Source organism: Schistocerca cancellata, chromosome 5 (genome assembly GCF_023864275.1).
Source record: "Schistocerca cancellata isolate TAMUIC-IGC-003103 chromosome 5, iqSchCanc2.1, whole genome shotgun sequence".
Lineage (NCBI taxonomy): Eukaryota > Metazoa > Arthropoda > Insecta > Orthoptera > Acrididae > Schistocerca > Schistocerca cancellata.
This window is the reverse complement of record NC_064630.1, coordinates 404,868,603-404,889,858: the sequence shown is the minus strand read 5'-3', so window position 1 is coordinate 404,889,858 and position 21,256 is coordinate 404,868,603. Positions and strand designations below refer to the sequence as shown.

The 21,256-nt window shown below is 45.1% G+C and overlaps 1 protein-coding gene across 1 annotated transcript in view; it reads left to right on the top strand.

The window, feature by feature from the left end:
- The window catches only part of LOC126188568 (zinc finger and SCAN domain-containing protein 5B-like), a 66,679-nt gene extending 45,791 nt beyond the window's left edge, over nucleotides 1–20,888 (top strand). Inside the window, exon 5 of the mRNA XM_049930169.1 lies at nucleotides 17,788–20,888. Coding sequence (XP_049786126.1) covers nucleotides 17,788–17,963 — 176 coding nt within the window. The 3' untranslated portion in view covers nucleotides 17,964–20,888. The remainder of the gene's footprint in view (nucleotides 1–17,787) is intronic.
- The last annotated feature ends 368 nt before the right edge of the window (nucleotides 20,889–21,256 follow it).

Genomic DNA, 21,256 nt, shown 5'->3' with positions numbered 1-21,256 from the left:
ACATGCCAGTGTAGCAGCAGTAACTGATCTAACAACTGCGCCAGACACTTGTTGTCTTATATAGCTGTTGCCGACCGCAGCGTCGTCTTCTGTCTGTTTACATATCTTTATATTTGAATACGCATGCCTATACCAGTTCCTTTGGCGCTTCAGTGTATATGTTCCATTATCTCCAGGCGGAAGATCAGCCCCGCGTCACAGGAAACTGGGAAACTTGAGCTGCCGTTCACAATAGCGGCCAGCAGTAACTGACGGACGCGGTCCTGAAATGGTACTGCACAGTAGCAGTAAAGTAGTTGAAAGACTGAAGGCTCCAAAAGTAATAGTTGCGTATTAAAATCAAGAAGGTGACTAGTTTGTAGTAGGAAGAGCGCGTTTGTGGACAGCTGAGGTTCAGAAATCGTGAAGGTAGCAGCAGAGACGGGAGCACTGGGTGTAAGGTAAAGCAGAGCCGGGCCAGATATCGACCGGCGCCGTCAGCGGTGACCATCCATTCTCGTCACGCGCCAGCCGTCCAGCCGTCGCCCGCGAAACTGGAGGCGGACAGTGGGCCCGGGCCGGCTCGCTCCTGGAGGCGGCGCTTCATCCGTCTCAATGCCCCGCGGGCGTCCAGCGCTCCCCCGGGGGCAGTACGGCCTGAGGCACGGCGGCAGCGGCTACGAGGACGCCGCCGGCGTTGCGTTGTTTATGTGCTGCGCTGCGCCGTCACTGCCGCACGTCCGCTACGCATCGAGTGCTCACAGTGGCAACCCGACGACCTGCCAAGCAAGCCGTAGTACTGGCAGACATAGTTAGAGGTCTGCACGGATTAGGATTCATCTCTGAACAACAAAGTAACATATACAGTTTCCGCGTAGTCTAACGCGCTGCTTCCCGAGTGGGAAGACGTGCCAGTCCCCGGCACGAATGTTCGTGTCTGGGGAGTTTGGTAGCCAGCGGAGGCGTTTAAACTCAGAGGAGTGTTCCCGGAGCCAATTCGTAGCACTTCTGGACGTGCAGGGTGTCGCATAGTCCTCCTGGAATTGCCCAAATCCGTCGGAATGCAAAATGGACACGCATGGATGCAGGTGATCAGACTGGGTGGCTGCGTAAGAGTCACTTGTTTTAAGCGGTTTGTAAAGCAACTGTTATTTGGAGATACGTCGATGACACTTTCATAGTGTGGCCCAACGGAGAAGAAAAGTTAAGGGAGTTTTTTCATCATCTTAACTCCATCCATGAGAATATTCGATTTACTATGGAACTAGAGAAAGATGGCTGCCTCACATTCCTGGATGTTTTGGTGACGGCACGGTGGGACATTCTGTCTATCGTAAGCCCACTCACACTGATTTGTATTTGCATTCTTCAAGTTGCCATCACCCATCTCAGACCACGAGTGTACTTAAAACCATTGTTCACAGAGCACATACGGTGTCGGACGCAGAGAATTTGCCTAACCAACTTGCACATTTGAGGACGTTGTTCAGAGACATTTAGTACTCGACCCGGCAAATTAACAGAGCCTTCTCAACTAGAGCCAGGAACCGGGAAGTGGATAAAGAGGAGAACGCGCCAGCAAAGTCCCTAGCTTTTTTTTTTTCTTCGTTGGAAATATCTCCTTCAAGATAGCGAGGATTCTTAATAATTTTCATGTGAAAGTGGTTTTTCGTCCGCCTTCTAAGATTTCGGATTTGTTGGGATCGGTGAAGGATGATTTGTTACTGCGTTAGGCAGGAATTTACAAAATACCGTGTCAATGTGGTATGGCCTATACTGTATAGGACACACAACGCCTGCAGTGGAGGAGCGTTGTACAGAACATCAACGCCCCACTCGCCTACCGCAACCCAGTAAGTCTGCAGTTGTGGAACATTGTATTTCTAACGGACATTCAATGGAGTACGACAAAACTTCGATTTTGGCCACAGCGACAACTTTTTGGCGCTCCATTATCAAAGAATTCGTTGAAATACGCATTACGGGAAATCTAATGAACCGTGACAGTGGTTACCAATTGAATAAAGCATGGAATCCCGTCATCTCCGAAATTTGCTCGAGACGAAGACGCCAGAAAACTTCGATAGCTGCAGTCTGCGACAATACCGACGGCAGCTGAGTATTGCACTTCCACCAGCGAAGGCGCTGACGCTGGGCGGTGTGGTCCTTCTCTCTCCGCGATTGCAACGCATGCGCGGCAGTACTATGAGCGCACTGTATAAGCTGGAGTGGAGAACGTCTTCGTCAGTCCTCGTTCGGCTCACCTGGCGATGGCTGGCAGTTGTCCAGCCGAAATGTCGTGCAATGAAGTTTACGATGACCGACTGCAAGCCCGAAATCTTTTTGAACAGTTGATTCGCCGGGAAAATTACAAATTTTACGTGTCACCTGCCAGAGTCGTATCTAGACGCATCAGGGGTCCTATATCACTTCAACTGCGCACGCCCCACAGCGTTACAGAGCCCCCAACAACTTTAACAGTCACCTGCTGACATGCAGGGCCCAAGGATTCGTGAGGTTGTCCCTATACCAGTGCATATCCATCCGCTTGATACAATTTGAAACGAGACTCGTCCCATCAGGCAACATGTTTCCAGTCGTCAACAGTCCAATGTCGGTGTTGGAGGGCCCAGGCGTGGGGTAAAACTTTGGGTGGTGCAGTCATCAAGAGTACACGGGCGGGCCTTTGGCTCCGAAAGCACATATCAATAATGTTTCGTTGAATGGTTCGTACGCTGACACTTTTGATAGCCCAGCACTGAAATCTGCAGCAGTACGCGGAATGGTTGCTCTTCTGTCGCGTTGAACGATTATCTTCCGTCGTCGTTGGTCCCGTTCTTACAGGATCTTTTTCCTGCTGCTGCGCTGTCGCAGATTTAATGTTTTACCGGATTCCTGATATTCACGGTACACTCGTGAAATGGTCGTACGGGAAGATCCCCACTTCATTGCTACCTCGGAGAAGCTGTGTCCCATGGCTCGTGCGCCGACTATAGAACCACGTTCAGCGTCACCAAATTATTGATAACCTGCCAATGTAGCAGCAGTTACAGATCTAATAACTACGCCAGACACTTTTTGTCTTATATATGCGTTGTCGACCGCAGCGCCGTATTCTGCCTGTTTACATATTTCTGTATTTGATTACACATGCCAATACCAGATTCTTTCGCGCTTTAATGTAGAAATCAAATTGATGGTCACAACTGCTACTGTGGTATCCAGCCGGCCGAAGTGGCCGTGCGGTTCTAGGCGCTGCAGTCTGGAACCGCGAGACCGCTACGGGCGCAGGTTCGAATCCTGCCTCGAGCATGGATGTGTGTGATGTCCTTAGGTTGGTTAGGTTTAACTAGTTCTAAGTTCTAGGGGACTAATGACCTTAGAAGATGAGTCCCATAGTGCTCAGAGCAATTTGAACCATTTTTTTGACGTATCCAGGTCTTTTCAGTAACCGCTGTTATCAGGTCAGTTATTTCATTTAACATGATCAGCAATGGTTCACACACATCACCAAGAGGAGAACCCGAAAGTACTTGGGTGTCAGTGCGTTTGCCAGCTGTATGTTTAAAAGGCCAGCAGGAGAGAGACAAAATGCTTGTCCCAAGGGCACGAAAACTTCTTATTAACTCTGAGAAGTTGACATAATTGTTTGTACGTCTACCTCCAATGGCTGCCTGGTACGACGAGCAATACTCTGACGACCCGATTCGTCTGCGTCGGTTGGCTGCCCTTGTTATTAAACGCAGACACCGAAACAGCGCGCCCGGCCGTTAATATCGCGACTTTGGGCTTCACACAAAGTTTCTGCGTGCCTTGTGTCTAAAACTTAAGGCAGTCTCTCGACGGATGGCTTTACAAGTCTGCCTACGCCTACTTCATTGCATTTCCCTGCGTAAAGAGAGCGTTTTGTGACTTGTGTGGTTAAGAATGTTATTAAAACTGGCCTTTTTGCAACTACTTCATCATTATCGACTGCTGGTAGCTAATCCGCTGGTATTTATTGTAATCACTTTGGATGCAACTCTCCGCGTCACAGTAGTACCTGACTATCCACTGAAGAGCCAAAGAAACTGCTACATCTGCCTAATAACGTGTATAGGACCCCCGCGAGCACCCAGAAGTGCCGCAACACGACGCGTCATGGACCAATGTCTGAAGTAGTGCTGGAGGGAATTGGCACCATGAATTCTGCAGGGCTCCCCATAAACCCATAAAAGTACGAGGTGCTCTAGATCTCTTCTGAACAGCACGTCGCTAGGCATCCCAGGTATGCACAATATATTCATATCTGGACAATTTCGTACCCAGCGGAAGTGTATAATCTCAGAATAGTGTTTCTGGAACCACTCTGTAGCGATTGTGCGGTGTCGCATTGTCCTGATAGAATTGCCCAAGAATGCACAATGGAGACGAATCGATGCAGGTGATCAGACAGGATGCCTACGTACGTGTCACCTGTCAGAGACGTATCTAGACGTATCAGGGGTCCCATATCTCTCCAAGTGCACATGACCCACACCATTACAGAGCCTCCACCAGCTTGAACAGTCCCCTGCTTACATGCAGGGCCCATGGATTAATGAGGTCGTCTCCATACCCATACACGTCCATGCGCTCGAGACAATTTGAAACGAGAATCGTCCGACCAGGCAACATGTTTCTTTTCATTTGAATACGCATGCCTATACCAGTTTCTTAGGCACTTTACTGTTTTAAAATGGTAAAATTTGTGTGCGTTGTCTGACTGTAGTTCGTGTAAACTATATGTCACTTGTAGTTTTTTGTCTCTGTATTGTATGGGACTAAAACAGTAAGTTAACATTCCCAAAATGATACTATAATCTGCTTCTGTGTACACTTACATAGAGAAAGGCCAAATAAGTTTGATTCATCTTATTACAATGATTTGTTGACTGGCACCGTCGAAGACAAAAAACAAAAAAAAAGGGGCAAGAAAATAATCGTAAGTACAGAAATTCTTTGTGGGTTATGATGCATAACAGCTACAAATTTAATTTTATTTGGCAGAAAACACGGCAAGAAAACATTAAAGAAGGAAGCGGGCTTTACTTTAAAAACAGCCAAATTCCACGTTCCAGCCAGTTTTTGCGAAGTACAGCACTCGTAAAAGTTGAGAATTGTTTAGGTGACTCTTCATTCTTCAAAGGTTTTCTGCCTTGAAGCTACTCACAATCCCTTTTAAAAGTTAATCCGTGCGCCTGTACTTACATTGCGACGAAATCCAGGTCAGCTGGTTTCGCATCTGAAGCCGACTACCTTATCGGATGATCCTTATGGAAGTGGCTGCCGATAAGGACAACTGGGATGGGAAGTAGGGGAAGTGGTAGGAGGGGGTGGAGGGAAATATCGCGGTCGGATATACCGCCGCCACAGCCGGACGGGATTTAAGTGAAGAGATACGTCACGGTCCGACGTCGTAAATCTCTCAATTTTTCTATCACCCCACTTCACCTCGGGGAATCGTAAATAAAAGATACTCCGGTCGTAAGAATTTTGCCGCAGCTGTGCGGTCGGGCCTGTCGGAAACGCTCTGACATACCGCTTGTGGTATTCGACCCAAACAGGAAAAGAAAAGCTAAAGTTATCCAGAATGGCAGACGTTCGCTCTGGGTCATTTAAAGTCTCATAAACAGGATCCGCGACAGTCTCGGAAACTTTAAGTTGCTTGAAAGTATGATTTATTGACAAAGGGTTTCCTTTCTGTAAGGGGAACTTCTTCTGTTGCAACTAAAATGAAGTTGAGGTTTGACGATCGATGAAAATCTTAGACATTCTTGGGCACCAAAGCTGTTCTCTTTATATATCCCCATAAGCGATGAAGCATTCTAAAGAAACTTTCGGTAGGTGATAATATATATTGGAGGAAATAATTTTCTCTATGGAGCCAAGCCTTGCAACATTTTTAATTAGCTAATGTGAGATTCCTTTTTTATTTTTCATTGTAATGCTACCTTGTAGTAATGCTACATTGTAGTAAAAACATGAATCAAAAGTGTTTGGAACCCATAAAAAGTGATACGGCAAACATGCATCTTTGCACTGAAACTATTTTGGTGATAACCTTGCACTAATGACCGAGTGTACCTTTCTGGAGAAGTGCAGCCCACGTACATAGGAGACCGCGTATAGATAGCTTCTGCGACCCTACTCCGGCACTGCTCGTGTATTGGGCACCCCTCCCAGGTCCGAGTAAAGAAAGACGTCGAAGTAATCCAGAAGCGTGGTGCTAGAATTGTTTCCCGTCTGTTCGATATGCACGAGAGTATTAGAGAGGTGCTCCATGAGCTTCGAAGAGAATCCTTGGAGGGAAGAAGGCGCTCTTTGAGGGACACAGTTCAGAGAATCCTCTTCTGCGACAGTGTCTAACGTTCATTTCGTCTATAGGCCGTAAAGACATATTACGAGAGATAACTTTATACATAGCTATTCAGACAATCGTTTTGTCCTCGCACCATTTACGAGCGGAATGGGAAAGAGATGGATTAGCAGTGGTACTGAGTAATAGAGCCATGCATGAATATCTTCCACCATGTGCTCCAGGCTGTCTTGCATAGGGTGCATTTATACTACACAATTATTTATTCAGTTACCACTTTACGCACCATACAGATACCATGTATAAATTATTTTTGCTTTTGATCATCTGGTGATTTACAAGACGGTGAATGATAGCATGACCTAGAAGCAGTCTAAGAGGTCAGCTCAGATTGTCTTCTAAATCGTTTATATTGATCTGGAACAGCAGAGGGCCTATAACACTTCCTTTGGGAATGCCAGATATTACTTCTGTTCCACTCGACGACTTACCGTCAGTTACTACGAACTGTGATATCTCTGACAGGAAACCAGGAATCCAGTCCCACAACTGAGACGATACACCATAGGTACGCAACTTGAATAGAGGTCGCTTGTGAGGAACGGAGTCAAAAGCCATGTGAAAATCTAGAATCATGGAATCAATCTGAGATGCCATGTCGATGACACTCATTACTTCGTGCGGATAAAGAGCCACTTGTATTTCAAAACAACTTTATTTTCTGAATCCGTGGTGGCTATTTGTCAATAAATAATTTCTTCGGGGTGATTCATAATGTTTGAGCATAGTATGTGATCCAAAATCCTACTCCAAATCGACGTTAGTGCAATGGCTGTTTAATTCAGCGGATTACTCGTATTAGCTTTCGTGGGTATTCGTGTGATTTGTGCAAGTTTCCAGTCCTTGGGTATGGATCTTTCTAAGAGCGAACGGTTGTATATGATTGCTAAATATGAGGCTGTTGTACCAGCATACTGTGAAACAAACCTGACAGGTATATTATCTGTTCCGGAAGCCTTGCCTTTCTTAAGTGTTTTAAGCTATTTTTCTACACCGAGGATGTCAGTATTTAAATTACTCATGCTGGCAGTTGTTCTTGATGCGAATTCTGGAATATAAACTACACCTTCTTCGGTGAAGAAATTTCGGAGAACCGCGTTTAGGAACTTTGGTTTAGAGCACTGTTATCAGTGACATCACGATTGGTATTGCGGAATGAAGATAATGACTGCGTTTTGAGGCATGTGTACTTTACATACAAGCATAATTTCTTTGGGTTTCCTGCCAGGTTTCCAGACAGAATGTCGTTGTACAAAAGTTTAGAAGGATCTCGCAGTGACGTTCGCGCTAAATTTATAGCTTCAATGCACCTTCGCCAATCTTGGGAATTTTGCGTTCTTTTAAATCTGACGCACTTTTCTCGTTACTTCTGCAACAATGTTCTGACCTGTTTTGTCTACCATGGGAACTCAGCACCATCTCTCATTGATTTATGTGATATATGTCTCTCAGTTGTTGCCGGTATTATTTCCTTGAATTTAAAGCACATACTGAGTTTGCGTGATCGTCCCACTTCACGTCACTTCTTAGTAAACTCTAAAACTAAAGAGCGACGAACCACGAAGAAATTATCCGAATGGATTAAAATCGGTAGATGTGATGTATGTGAACAGACAAACAGACGATTTCAATCTCAGGAAAATTGGATGATTTATTCAAGTGAAAGAGTTTCAAAAATTGAGCAAGTTAGCCCACCTCTGGCCCTTGTTCAAGCAGTCATTCACCTTGGCACTGATTTACAGAGTTGTTAGATGTTCTCCCGAGGAATATCATGTCAAATTCTGTCCAACTGTCACGTTAAATCGTGAAAATTCCAAGCTGGATGGGGAACCCTGCCTATATTGCTCGAAACATCTGAATTAGGGAGAGATCCGGCGGTCTTACTGGCCAAGGTGGGGTTTTAGAAGCACGAAAACAATCCGTAGAAACTCTCGCCATATGCGGGTGGGCATTATCTTGCTGAAATGTGAGCTCAGGATGGCTGGCGATGAAGGACAAAGAAACGGTGTGTAGAGTATCCTCGCCGCATCGCTGTGCGCAGATGACAACCAAAGGAGTCGTGCTATGAGAAGAAATGTCACCCCGAACCATCACACCATCACTGCTGGTTGCTGGCCTGGGCTGATATGGGGCGTCCGCAGACACGTCATCGCTGGTCATTGGGGCTCAGTTCGAAGTGAGACTGATCAGTGAAGACATTCTGCTCCAGTTAATTAGATCCCAGGCTGAAGACAAGTCTCGAGACGCCATGGACAACGGTTGGGTTACCAACCAGACAGTCTTCTGCCATAGGGTTCGAGAGCCAGAACTAATGGCCTGGGGCGCCATTTCTTTTCTAAGACGCGTCCATTTGGTTGTTATCGACGGCGTCCGACAAGCTCAGCGGTACGTCGACGATATTCTACGGCCCCTTACGTTGCCCTTCATGACAAGCCATCATTGATTTACATTTCAGGAAGATCTAAGCTGTCTCTCTCCCCAATTGAGGACTTTAGGAGCATTGTGGGCAAGACCCCCCAACCAGCTCGGGCTTTTGCCGATCTAACCCGCCAATTGCACGGAATTTGGCACAATATCTCTCACGAGGACATCCAAGAACGCTATCAATCAATGTAAAGCCGAATAACTGCTTGCATAATGGCCGGACTTGGATCAGTGCATTATTGACTAGCTCAATTTGAGAAGAACTTTCTCCCGTATAAATATTATTATTTTTCTGTAATTTTTGTTTTTGTCTTAGATGTATATTCTTCCTAATATAATGTATACATTCATTCGTTATTTGCTACTCTTCCTGGCCGGCCGGGGTGGCCAAGCTGTTCTAGGCGCTACAGTCTGGAACCGCGCGACCGCTACGGTCGTGGGTTCGAATCCTGCCTCGGGCATGGATGTGTGTGATGTCCTTGGGTTAGATAGGTTTAAGTAGTTCTAAGTTCTAGGGGACTGATGACCTCAGAAGTCAAGTCCCATAGCGCTCAAAGCCATTTGAACCATACTCTTCCTGGTGCCGCAGTTTTAGCGGCAAATATCTCATTTGAGCGAATAATTCTGCAGGAATTAGTAGAAAAACGGAAACCAACTGTACAAAACAAGTCTGTCTGGATACAAAATGCACAACGTAGGAAATGTCAGGTGAAAATTCTCAGATGAACTTTCGCGAACAAGAAGAAGAAGAAGAAGAAGAAGACGAAAAGTTCGAGCTGCGTTTCAAAGACGACGTTAGCGCTTCGCTTGCGCCTTTCGTCGTCCCTTAAGGGCGGCTTTGATAAAGGGCGCAGGCGACGCGTCGGCGTACGTAGCGGGAGGGCCCTTCCGAGCGCCATCGTCACGTGTAGAATCTAATTACTCCGCCGGGGCCCGAGACAAGAGGCCGCACGCAGCCGCGCTAATTGAGATAAAAACACGCCTCGCTGCCGCCTCCCGGCTCCCAGTTACCGTCGCCCAGGGCCGCAGGGGAGCAGCAGGTTTGGACATCGACGCCGCCGCGGAGCGCCGTCAGCGATATTCAGGTCCTGCGCCGCTGGCATCTGCAAGGGTCTGATAAATGGAGGCCTCTCTCGTGACTAATAAAGTACGCAATTCGAAGGACACAGTATTCTTTTCATTCAAGTCATTGGGCTTCGAAAACCAACAAAATCTGAGGTGATGAAAGTGACGGGATACGTCGTAATATCGTGCTGGACCTCCTCTTGCTCGGCGTAGTGCAGAAACTCGACTTGACATGGATTCTACAGTTCTTTCGAAGCCACTATAGTTGTCCATACATGCGGAAGTGTTAATTTCGTGTGACTAGGGCCTCCCGTCGAGTAGACCGTTCGCCGGGTACAAGTCTTTCGATTTGACGCCACTTCGGCGACTTGCGCGTCGATGGGGATGAAATGGCGATGATCAGGACAACACAACACCCAGTCCCTGAGCGGAGGAAATCTCCCCCAACCAGGAATCGAACCCGGGCCCTGAGGATTGACATTCTGTCGCGCTGACCACTCAGTTACCGGGGGCCGACTGCGAAAGTGTTGTCGGTGCGAGATTTTGTACACGAACTGAATTCTCGATTATGTCTCATAATTCTCCGATGGGATTCACGTCGAGCGATCTAGGTGGCCAAACCATTCTTTCGAAATGTCCAGAATGTTGTTCAAGCCAATCGCGAAGAACTGTTCCCCTTGACATGGCGCATTGTCATCCATAAAAATTCCATCGTTGTTTGGAGACACGAAGTCGTTGAGTGGCTGCAAATGGTCTTCCAGTAGCCGAACATAACCATTTCCAATCAGTGATCGATTCAGTTGGACCAGGTGATCCAGACCATTCCCTTGTTAATACAGCCCACACCATTACGGAGCCATTGCCAGCTTGCACAGTGTCTTGTTGACGAGTTGGCTCCGTGTCTTCGAGGGGTCCACATCATACTCGAATCCTGCCGTCAGCTCTTACCTGCTGAAATCGAGACTCATCTGATCAGGTCAGTATTTTCCAATCGTCTAGGGCCTAACCGATATGGTCAGGAGCCTCTAGGAGAGGCGCTGCAAGCGATGTCGTACTGTTAGCAGATACACTCGCGTCGGTTGCTTGCTGTCTTACCCCGTTAGCGCCAGATTTTGCCGCACTGTCCAAACGGACACGTACATCGTACGTCCCACATTGATTTCTGCGGTTATTTCACGCAGTGTTACCTGTCTGTTAGCACCGACAACTCTATGCAAACTCCGCTGCTCTCGGTCGTTACGTGAAGGTCGTCGACCGCTGCATTGCCTGTGGCGAGAGGTAACGCCTGAAATCTGGTATTCTCGGCACATTTTTGACACTTTTTATCGCAATATATTGCATTCTCTAACGATTTCCGATACGGAATGTCCCGTACGTCTAGGTCCTACTATAATTCCGCGTTCAGAATCTGTTAGTTCCGGTAGTGCAGTCATAATCACGTCGGAATCCTTTTGACATGAAGCACCTGAGTACATATGAGGCCGGCCGCTGTGGCCGAGCGTTTCTAGGCACTTCAGTCTGGAACCGCGCTGCTGCTACGGTCGCAGGTTCGAATCCTGCCTCGGGCAGGGATGTGTGTGATGTCCTTAGGTTAGTTAGGTTTAAGTAGTTCTAAGTCTAGGGGACTGATGAAGTCAGATGTTAAGTCCCATAGTGCTTAGAGCCATTTGAACCATTTGAGTATATATGACAGCTCCGTCAATGTTGTGCCCTTTTCTACTTGTGTCCGCGATACCACCGCCATCTATATACATGTATATCTCTACCCCATAACTTTTGTCACCTAAGTGTAAATAATCGAAATGAGCGCCCTAGCAAAAACTTTGGGCTTTTATTTATTGTATCCCAGTGCGCTGTTTCACTGTAATAACTGGTTGCTTCAGTAATGCACGGGGCACGCTCCAAGCCGTGATGAACCAATATTCATATCTAGACTTTGTGATAAGAACTGGTCTTGTGTAACAAATGTTATAACATAGTGTCTCAAGGAAATTTTATTGCAATTCCACGTTCAAAGCCTGTTAATTCCCGTCGTGCGACCGTAATTACGCCGGAAACCTTTCCACGTGGAACCCCTGAGAACAAGTGACATCTCCTCCAATTCACTGCACTTTTATACCTTACGGATGCGATATTGGCGCCATCTGTTTATGTGCATGTCGCTATCCCATGACTTCTGCCACCCCAGTGTATTATGAGCAGTGCACATCCTGTTGAGCTATTCCACGCTCCCTCCTTCTTCCTGCTCTTTACTCCATATGTTTAGCGATGCGCGTAAAGATGTTACTCGTAGAGGCCGGTCGAATTTCTTTCCTGTTACCACCCGTTTCGTCACTGGGATGGAATATGTGTAGGCCAACTGTCTGCGCGTAGAGTTATCCCATGTGCAAGTTTGAGAACGTGTTCGAAATGTTTTGCGAATCGCCTGGGTACCAGCTCGGTATTCACCTAGGTGGATCTGGGAAACTGCCTGAAAACCACATCCAGGCTGGTCGTCTCACTATCCCTCGACGTTAATCCGCTTGGCTGTTTCGATGCGAGCCGGCGTACCTCCCAGAAGCCCGGAAGCGGCGAGCTTACGCTCGCGGCTGTCCGGACGGATCAAAACTTTTACGCCTTAACATATCTGTACCTGATCTTAAATCTGGTTTAACCCTTTGTGACCCATAAATATGAAAAATACATAATTTTTTTAAAGTAATTAACATTTATTATCACAGTAAGCAACGAATACTAAAAGATATTAATGAAAAGTAAACATTCAGTTGCTTTAAGGAGGTCGTTTCACTTTGGAATGTAATTTTAAAGTTTTTCACAAAATTAATCCTTATCATTATAGTAAGCAACGAGTGTAAGAAGAAACTGGCAAAACTTCAAGAATGAATTGTTTTCAGGAGATGGATCCACTTTCGAGACACTAGGATGTACAGTTTTCAACCACACCGGCATTCAGAGTGAGTCAGTAGGAGAGGTACGTGTCTTGATCGGTGATAGCATTACTGATTCTGAACAAAATCCTTGATGTGGATATACGCCCTATTCCGAATGGTTTCCGAGATAGTACACTTTTAATGTACAATTTCTATTTATTTTCTGTATTATTCACGGTCAGTGTTTACAACGTACCACAGTAATATAGAGGAAGTTGAGACGAACATTGTGATACAGGACGTTGTAGTCAATCAAGTCGGAAAACTACCTCAAACTGGCCTACAAAAAGCACCTAAGCTACAGCGCACGCGCGTCACGCGAGATTTTCTATATTCTCGCGATCTCTCCGCGCAAACTGTTAGTCCTAGGCAAAAAATAAATAGGACCTTTTTGTGGCAAATTAATTTAGTTTAATTTTATACTGAGACACGTTTTCGTTGGAGAGTGTGGTTTTCGAGTCATTAAAGAAAAACGTACAAAACTGACATTAAACGTGTTCTATCTCGGAAACAATTCGCAATAATGCACATGTCCAGGTGAAGTTTTTTGTTCAGAATCACTAATAGTATCGCGTCTCAAAGCATGTACCTTTTCTCCTGACTCAACCCATATTTGAAAGCAAGTCCGCATTTTCCCTAGACACAACCAGACATGTCGAAGCACCCACGAACTCATGATTCTACAACAACTTACAATCCTAAATAACAAGCAGATATGAGACAAAAATTTAATAAATTTTGTATAAGAACTGAAAAGTACTATCAGAAACTCAAATTCCTTAGAAAAGCTTTAGGTATACGGCTGCTAAAAAAAGAAAAAGAAAAAAACTACTACTACTATTACGTAGCAGTCTCCGTCCCGACTGTTCCAGTGAGCGCTAAAAGTGACTGCAACAGTCCACTACCATTGTAGAAGTACCTCAGTGTACCACTGTATGTCTTGTTTTACAACAGCATCGGTCGTTCAGTGCTAAAGGGACTGGTACTTCAAAACAAACTTAATGAAATCATGGTTTCATGCAGAACCCAGTGCCTCTTGAGCTTATATAATTGCATATGGTATGTACATTTTCGCCTATATTCACATCTTCGATTTTTTATTATTTTTGTACGTTTGTGAACCTTGCAGTTGCGCATATTTGCATTTATGTTATGGAAAGAGTTTGTAATCCCACATTTTAACTGCTGGCAGCTCACCAGACGATGGGCTGGGCCCGAAACATGTTGTGCATGTGGAAATAAAAAAAATTCTCCAAAAACAGCTACGAGATTTTTTTTCAGCAACAAACAAGGGTCTTAGAGTAATTTTTACGACGATCATAATAATGGAAAATGATAAGTGAATTAAATAAAGAGATTTACGATCAAAGACTGTTTTAGTCCCCACAAATTTTTAAACATTAGTTCGCTGCAGTCTTGTAGGTGATCATGCCAACCCTCATTTAAATAAACTATGTAGATAACTCCTCAGAAAGAGTAAAGTTCCTTACATAAACGTTAATCTTACTTATGAGACTGGTGCGCAAAACTTAAGGACGACAATAACCTTAGCATGCTGTGTCATTGACAAGTGACAAGGCTCGGTGAGACTTTCGCTATGCCTAGGAAGAACTACTACAGTATAACGCAGAAGGTAGCTGAAATAAAACATAATGATGTGAACGGAAATGAGAATTTTACTTAAAGACAATAATTATACCGAAGTCACCGCTTTTCATGATGGTCCCCTGGACATAACAAAACATGGGACATAGTTCTTAATCACCACGGACGGCAGTGCATGCTCTGTAACGTGCTTTGATGCTGGCCACACTGTTGGTATGGATGATGATGCTTGGTTTGTGGGGCCCTCAACTGCGTGGTTATCAGCGCCCGTACAAATTCCCAACCTTTTCTCAGTCCCATCTCGCCAAGTGCATGAATGATGATAAAATGATGAGGACAACACTGACACCCAGTCATCTCGAAGCAGGTGAAAATCCATGACCCCGCCGGGACTCGAACCCGGAACCCCGTGCTCGGGAAGCGAGAACGCGACCGCGAGACCAGGAGCTGCGGACCGGGTTGGTATGGAGTTCCTCTGGTAGGGTGTCCATTCTTCCACTGGCGCGGTTGACAACTGCTGGTGGTCCTTGGTGTACCTGCTCGGTCTGCAACAGATCTGCCCAACACATCTTACTCGTCCTCGATGATCGACAATGTTGCTGGTTGCATTAAATGCTCCCATCTCTCGCCATGTGACAGTACAAAACGCAGCGAGGAACACCATCGAACATGAACGTTTCGATCGTCCAGCTCTTATGGTATATGTAGGATAATGTTGCATGGGAGTGGTGGCATCCAAATCTTTAAACATGGTACACTGACCGGACAACGCCCTCCACATGGGTATCGTTTCAGGAGTGCATTCCGCCCTGACTTCATTTTCGTGCCTCACATTGCGCAATCTCATTGAACTGCGCAAAAAGAGAAGCTCTTGGAATGAGAGCATATTCGGTGAATGGAGTGGCCTACCTGTTCCCCCTACATGCATCGTATGGAACACGTGTGGGATGAGTTGGGGAGAGGTATTGCAGCGCTTCGACATCGACCAACGACTTTCCATCAGTTGTGAACCACACTCGAGGAGTGGCTAGCATTGCTACCTCCGGATCATGGGGTCCCGTGTTCGATTCCCGGCCGGTTTGGGGATTTTCTCTGCCCGGACACTGGATGTTTGTGTTACTACCAGCCTTTGAAACCAGAACGTGAGTACGCTGCAGAGTATACAGCGTCGTTCATGTTTATGAAGACCCATGATCCGCTTTTGTAATGTCGAGGCCGGCCGCTGTGGCCGTGCGGTTTTAGGCGCTTCAGTTCGGAACCGTGCTGCTTCTCCGGTCGCAGGTTCGAATCCTGCCTCGGTCATGGATGTGTGTGATGTCCTTAGGTTAGTTAGGTTTAAGTTGTTCTAAGTCTAGGGGACTGATGACCACGTGTGATTTCGTCTTCTGCGCGTTTGTTTCAGCTACCTTCTGTAATATACCGGGTGATCAAAAAATCAGTATAAATTTGAAAACTGAATAAATCACGGAATAATGTAGATAGAGACGTACAAATTGACACACATGCTTGGAATGGCATGGGGTTTTATTAGAACCGAAAAAATACAAAAGTTCAAAAAATGTCCGAAAGATGGCGCTTCATCTGATCCGAATAGCAATAATTAGCATAACAAAGTAAGACAAAGGAAAGATGATGTTCTTTACAGGAAATGCTCAATATGTCCACCATCATTCCTCAACAATAGCTGTAGTCGAGGAATAATGTTGTGAACAGCACTGTAAATTATGTCCGGAGTTATGGTGAGGCATTGGCGTCGGATGTTGTCTTTCAGCATCCCTAGAGATCTCGGTCGATAACGATACACTTGCGACTTCAGGTAACCCCAAAGCCAATAATCGCACAGACTCAGGTCTGGGGACCTGGGAGGCCAAGCATGACGAAAGTGGCGGCTGAGCACACGATCATCACCAAACGACGCGCGCAAGAGATCTTTCACACATCTAGCAAAAATATGACAAAAATTTGACACACATGTTTAGAATGAGATGGGGTTTTATAAGAACCAAAAAAAGTTCACAAAACGTCAGTGATTGCGCGTGACAATCGTGTATAAAAGGAGCTGCATAAACATCGTACGTTCCAGTAGGAGTTTATCAGCCAGGCTGGGGATGATGTGATTCTGTAACATATCGACGTACCTCTCACCCATCACGGTAGCAGTTACAAAACCAGAATCACGCATTTCTTCGAAGATAAAAGGCCCGGTAACGGTAGATGTGGTAAATCCAACCCATACCGTGACTTTCTCGTCGTGCAATGTTGTTTCCACGACAGTTCCAGGATTTTCGGCAGCCCAAATTCTGCAGTTGTGGGCGTTGACAGACCCTCGAAGCGTGAAATGAACTTCGTCGGTCCACAGCACGTTACTCAACCAATCGTGATCTTCCGCCATCTTTTGAAACGCCCACACCGCAAAAGCCCTCCGCTTCACTAAATCGCCAGGTAACGGATCATGATGCCGATGGATTTTGTACGGATAGCACCGGAGGGTACGTCCAAGTGCCAACCAAGCAGTAGTGTATGGAATACCCGTGCGACGTGTGACTGCACGTGCATAGACGAACCCGCTACAGTCTCCATTTCGTCCTGAACTGTCTCAGCAACATTACACCTTATGCTCGGTCGGCCACTACGTGGTCCATCGTCTAAACAACCTGTGGCTTCGAACTTCGAAATCATTCTCGCCACAGCTGCATTTATCAACGGACCTTTACACATTCGAATCCCCGTGCTATGGCAATAGGATCGTAACGCTGAACTAGCACATTCCCAATTCTGATAATACAGCTTGACTAAAAGCACATTTTCAGGTAAAGTCAGTATGCTGCGACTGCTGGCGCAGCTGATTCTCTCTCTCTCATTACAGCTCCTTTTATACACGATTGTCATGCGCAGTCACTGACATTTTGCTGTCCAGCGCCATCTGTCGGACATTTTGTGAACTTTTTTTTTGTTCTAATAAAACCTCATGTCATTCCAAGCATGTGTGTCAGTTTTTACCTATCTAAATTATTCCGTGGTTTATTAAGTTTACAAATTTATACTGACTTTTTGATCACCCGGTACTTACCAGTTCTCTGTATGTACAAGTTTCATCGACTGTGTTACGTGGCACTGACACCTCGTGAGAAACTTACCTTTGTCCATAAGTTATTTCGTAATTTACAGGCAAGACTACCATATCTGACAGCCTTGAGATACTAAATAAAGATTGTCTGTGTTCTGTTCAACCACTGTTGTCGCACGTGTGGTGTCACGCAGCAAGACATCATACGGCCGAAATCCGGCTTCAATTGGTTCACAGCAGCCCAAAAACGTCAGCGGCTGCGCCCGAGCCACGGACGACTACTCGAGTGTGACGTGTTGTGTGCTCTTGTGTGTCCGCAGGTGAGAAGCCGTACAAGTGCTCGTGGGAGGGCTGCGAGTGGAGGTTCGCGCGCTCGGACGAGCTGACGCGCCACTACCGCAAGCACACGGGCGCCAAGCCGTTCAAGTGCCGCCACTGCGACCGCTGCTTCTCGCGCTCCGACCACCTGGCGCTGCACATGAAGCGCCACGTCTAGGCCAGGGCCCGCCCCCGCACCGCCCCCAGCGCCTCCCAGTCACTGCCACCCCCGCAGCCGCCGCCGCCGTCGGCCGCGGCCGAGCCTCTGCGTCCTGCGTCCTCCCGGAGAAGAGGAAGACTGCCGCCGCCCTCCGGCGGGTCTCGGCGCCTCGCCACTCTTTTCCGGAAGTATTTTGGAAGGAAACTGTAGGACACGGAGGACACAGAAAAAGGAGAGAGAGAGATGAATTGTTAAAGAATCATAAATATATATATATATATGTATATGTATACAGGGGCCAGTTCATTTAGTGTTAAAAATATTAAACAGCAGTCTTTCCAAGTGCTCGACAGCAAGTGGACGACTCGAATTATGCCAAAAAAGGGGTAAAAAAAACTACGATTAATTGCGTAGTGATTCGAGTGTAAAGTAAAGAAAAAGAAGTTAGCTGGAGAGTAATTATTTAAAAAGAAAACGAAAGAAAAGTGATACCCAAAATAAGTATTGTAACGTTGCCAAATGTGAGAAGTGTTACCAGTCGTCGTGTGAGTTGCGTGAGACGTTTGTCGTGGCCAGTCAGCACTCTTGTGTGTGTGCGTACTGTGCGCTGCAACCCACGTCCGTTAGTGCGTAGTTCCGCGGTGTGCGTAGCGTCTGTAGAGCTCCACTGTGAGGAGCGCGGAAAAGGAGATAGAATCGCTGAAAAACGAAATTTAAGAAACTTTTTAAAAAAATATGGAGAGAGACAGAGTATGGCGACGATTTTCTAAGCAGGAGATAAAATAAAAAAAAAAATCAGGGTTCCTACCAAGAGAGGCGCTACACGGGAATAATGCTCAAAAAAGCTTTACACGAGACGAAGCGTATTTTTTGTCGTGTGACGGTAGAGTAGTGGAGCAGGTGCGTGGCGGTGCGTTTGGGGGCGAGGTGAGCCCCATTTTGTGATGTGGTGTCGTGTGTGATGTAATGTGATGTGAAGTAATGAGGTGTGATACAAGGTATGAAGAGATGCAGTGTGGGGCGGACATCCTTACGTATTAGATGCTCTGTTCAAGATCAGGGTTTCGTCGCCAATAATTTCTAAGACAGTTTTTTCATAATCCAAGATTTTCTAGGTGGTTTAACGAGATGTTTAAAGAATTTTTTTCTCTCCAAACAAAAAAAAAGCTTCTTCCATGTCTACGAATTTTTTTCCAATCATCTTCCCATTTTTTCTTAATATTTACGAGTAAGAAATTTTTTCGATTAAATGAATTATATAGGAATTGAGAAGAGAAAGCAATTTCAGTATTTTGAAATAAGACTGGCTTCTGCGGTTGAGAGAGAAAAGACTTTTGTCAGCAAACAATTGTATTATGGATGTTATTGCGCCAGTACTTTTGTATTTCCATATCGGGCTCGATAGCAGTGGTTCCTTGTTTGTGGAGCTTTCGAACCCGCAAAAGACCGTCAAAAATTTCTTGACTGACATGTGGTTGCAAGAATTCGAATGTTATTTCTCTTATAGTCTTTAATTGTGCCTCACAAGTGTGGGCCTTGTAATGTAACTGTATTCTTTCTTGCATTTATTGGGCACGACATATTTTTCAAATGTTAGCAGAAAATCAAAATATGTTCGTAGAAATAGTTGTCAAAAGATGTTATGTCACCTTTGTTTTTCGTTGTACGTTAGACATAGGTTTAAGAAACTATTTTTCTTTTCTCCACAGTATACAGCATAAGTGTCCTTGACTGATGTATCCGTAACAACGACTTCCTCTCTCTGAAATAGCCTTACAGACCGTTCGCTTCAGTCTATTTTCACATTCCTCTTTTGAATCGGACTACATTCTTTTATGTCTTTCCGAGTCTTTGTTAATACGGTCGATGAAAAGAAATTATAAAAGTAAAAAAAGAAAGAAATTAAAAAAAAGCAGTACATGTGAGCTCGAGTGACTGTGACAACAAATGAATTTATTGAAAGGGAAAGTAAACTAGATTTTTTAGTATTTGTAGTATTTTGTACAGTAAAGGACTTCGCTGAACACGCGAAATCTGTCATTAAAGATAAAATTATGTACGAAGTAATGTATATTTTGTGCGCAGATTTAAGGCACATGCAATTGTGTTTTACAATTTGTAAAATTGTCATACAAATAGACGCTTTGAATGTTACAAAAAAACGAGACAACACACAAACGAGTGAGTAAATAACCAAATTAAAAAAAAGAGAAAAACGAGAGGCTATTGTAAGTTTGTTTTTAATATATATTAATAAATATTATTATTATTATTATTATGATTATTATGATTAGCGAGTCAGTTAATCTTTTTGAGTGATCAATGTGATTGTACAAATAACGCGTCCTCTGCAGCATTTAAATAAGAAAGTGAAAAACCTCATCTACAGTTCTTCCGGTGGAAAAACGCATACGGGCGCTCAGATGTTGCAAATGGGCGTAATATCAGAGAAAAAAGTACATCCTATTAATGTTTAAGCAAGATAAAATGAATAATTTGTCATGTTGAATTTTTTAAAAACTGCTTTTTGCCTAGATATTGACGTATTTTTAAGAGATAATTTAAATAGTTATAATTTCTATAAAATATTATCTGTTTTTCCCTTGTCGAGAGACTTAGCGTACTCCGATAAAAGTGAGAAAAGAGTACCTCTTCTCATTTTCTTATCCACTTCCCTTTACTCCCATCCCTGTATTTCTTCCAGTCTTCCTCTTTGATATACCCGACAGCCCTCGACCACTTTCCCCGAAAAAAAAAGGATTAATGTTTCTCCAAGAAATTTGTTTAAATTGTATTTCACTAGTTTGTGTGAATGCCGACGGCGGCGCTAGCGGTCGCGCGGTTCTGCGCCTGCGCGTTGTAGAGCGGAAGCCGCCGACCGCCAGCGGCCTCGCCGAGCATTTCTCTTGCTTGTATATCTGCTCACTGCAAATAAACGTACGTTCCTGTTCAGAAGCCCGTGCTCATTCTTCTGCATAATGCCCTCCTCCTCCTGACCGTGGGCTGTTCAAAAGACGACACAGGTAAGAAATCATATAACATTCACTGTCTGGACTAGTGCCAACAACCACATACTGCGTCTCGTCGGCTTTTCTGACGCAACTGCAAGCAGTACTTTCCATCACACACTGGATCATTTCACGTCCGAAATTTAGATCCTTGCTGACTTTTTGTATACGGACATTAGACTGTGGTCTAAGGCATGTTTCTCCACCTAAATTTTAGTCGCCTATTGCTAGAGGTATTCTGAGGGGCTAAAACTGTGTGTGGTTATCAACTACGACGTCATTATAGTCTCTGAGGAAGTCTCC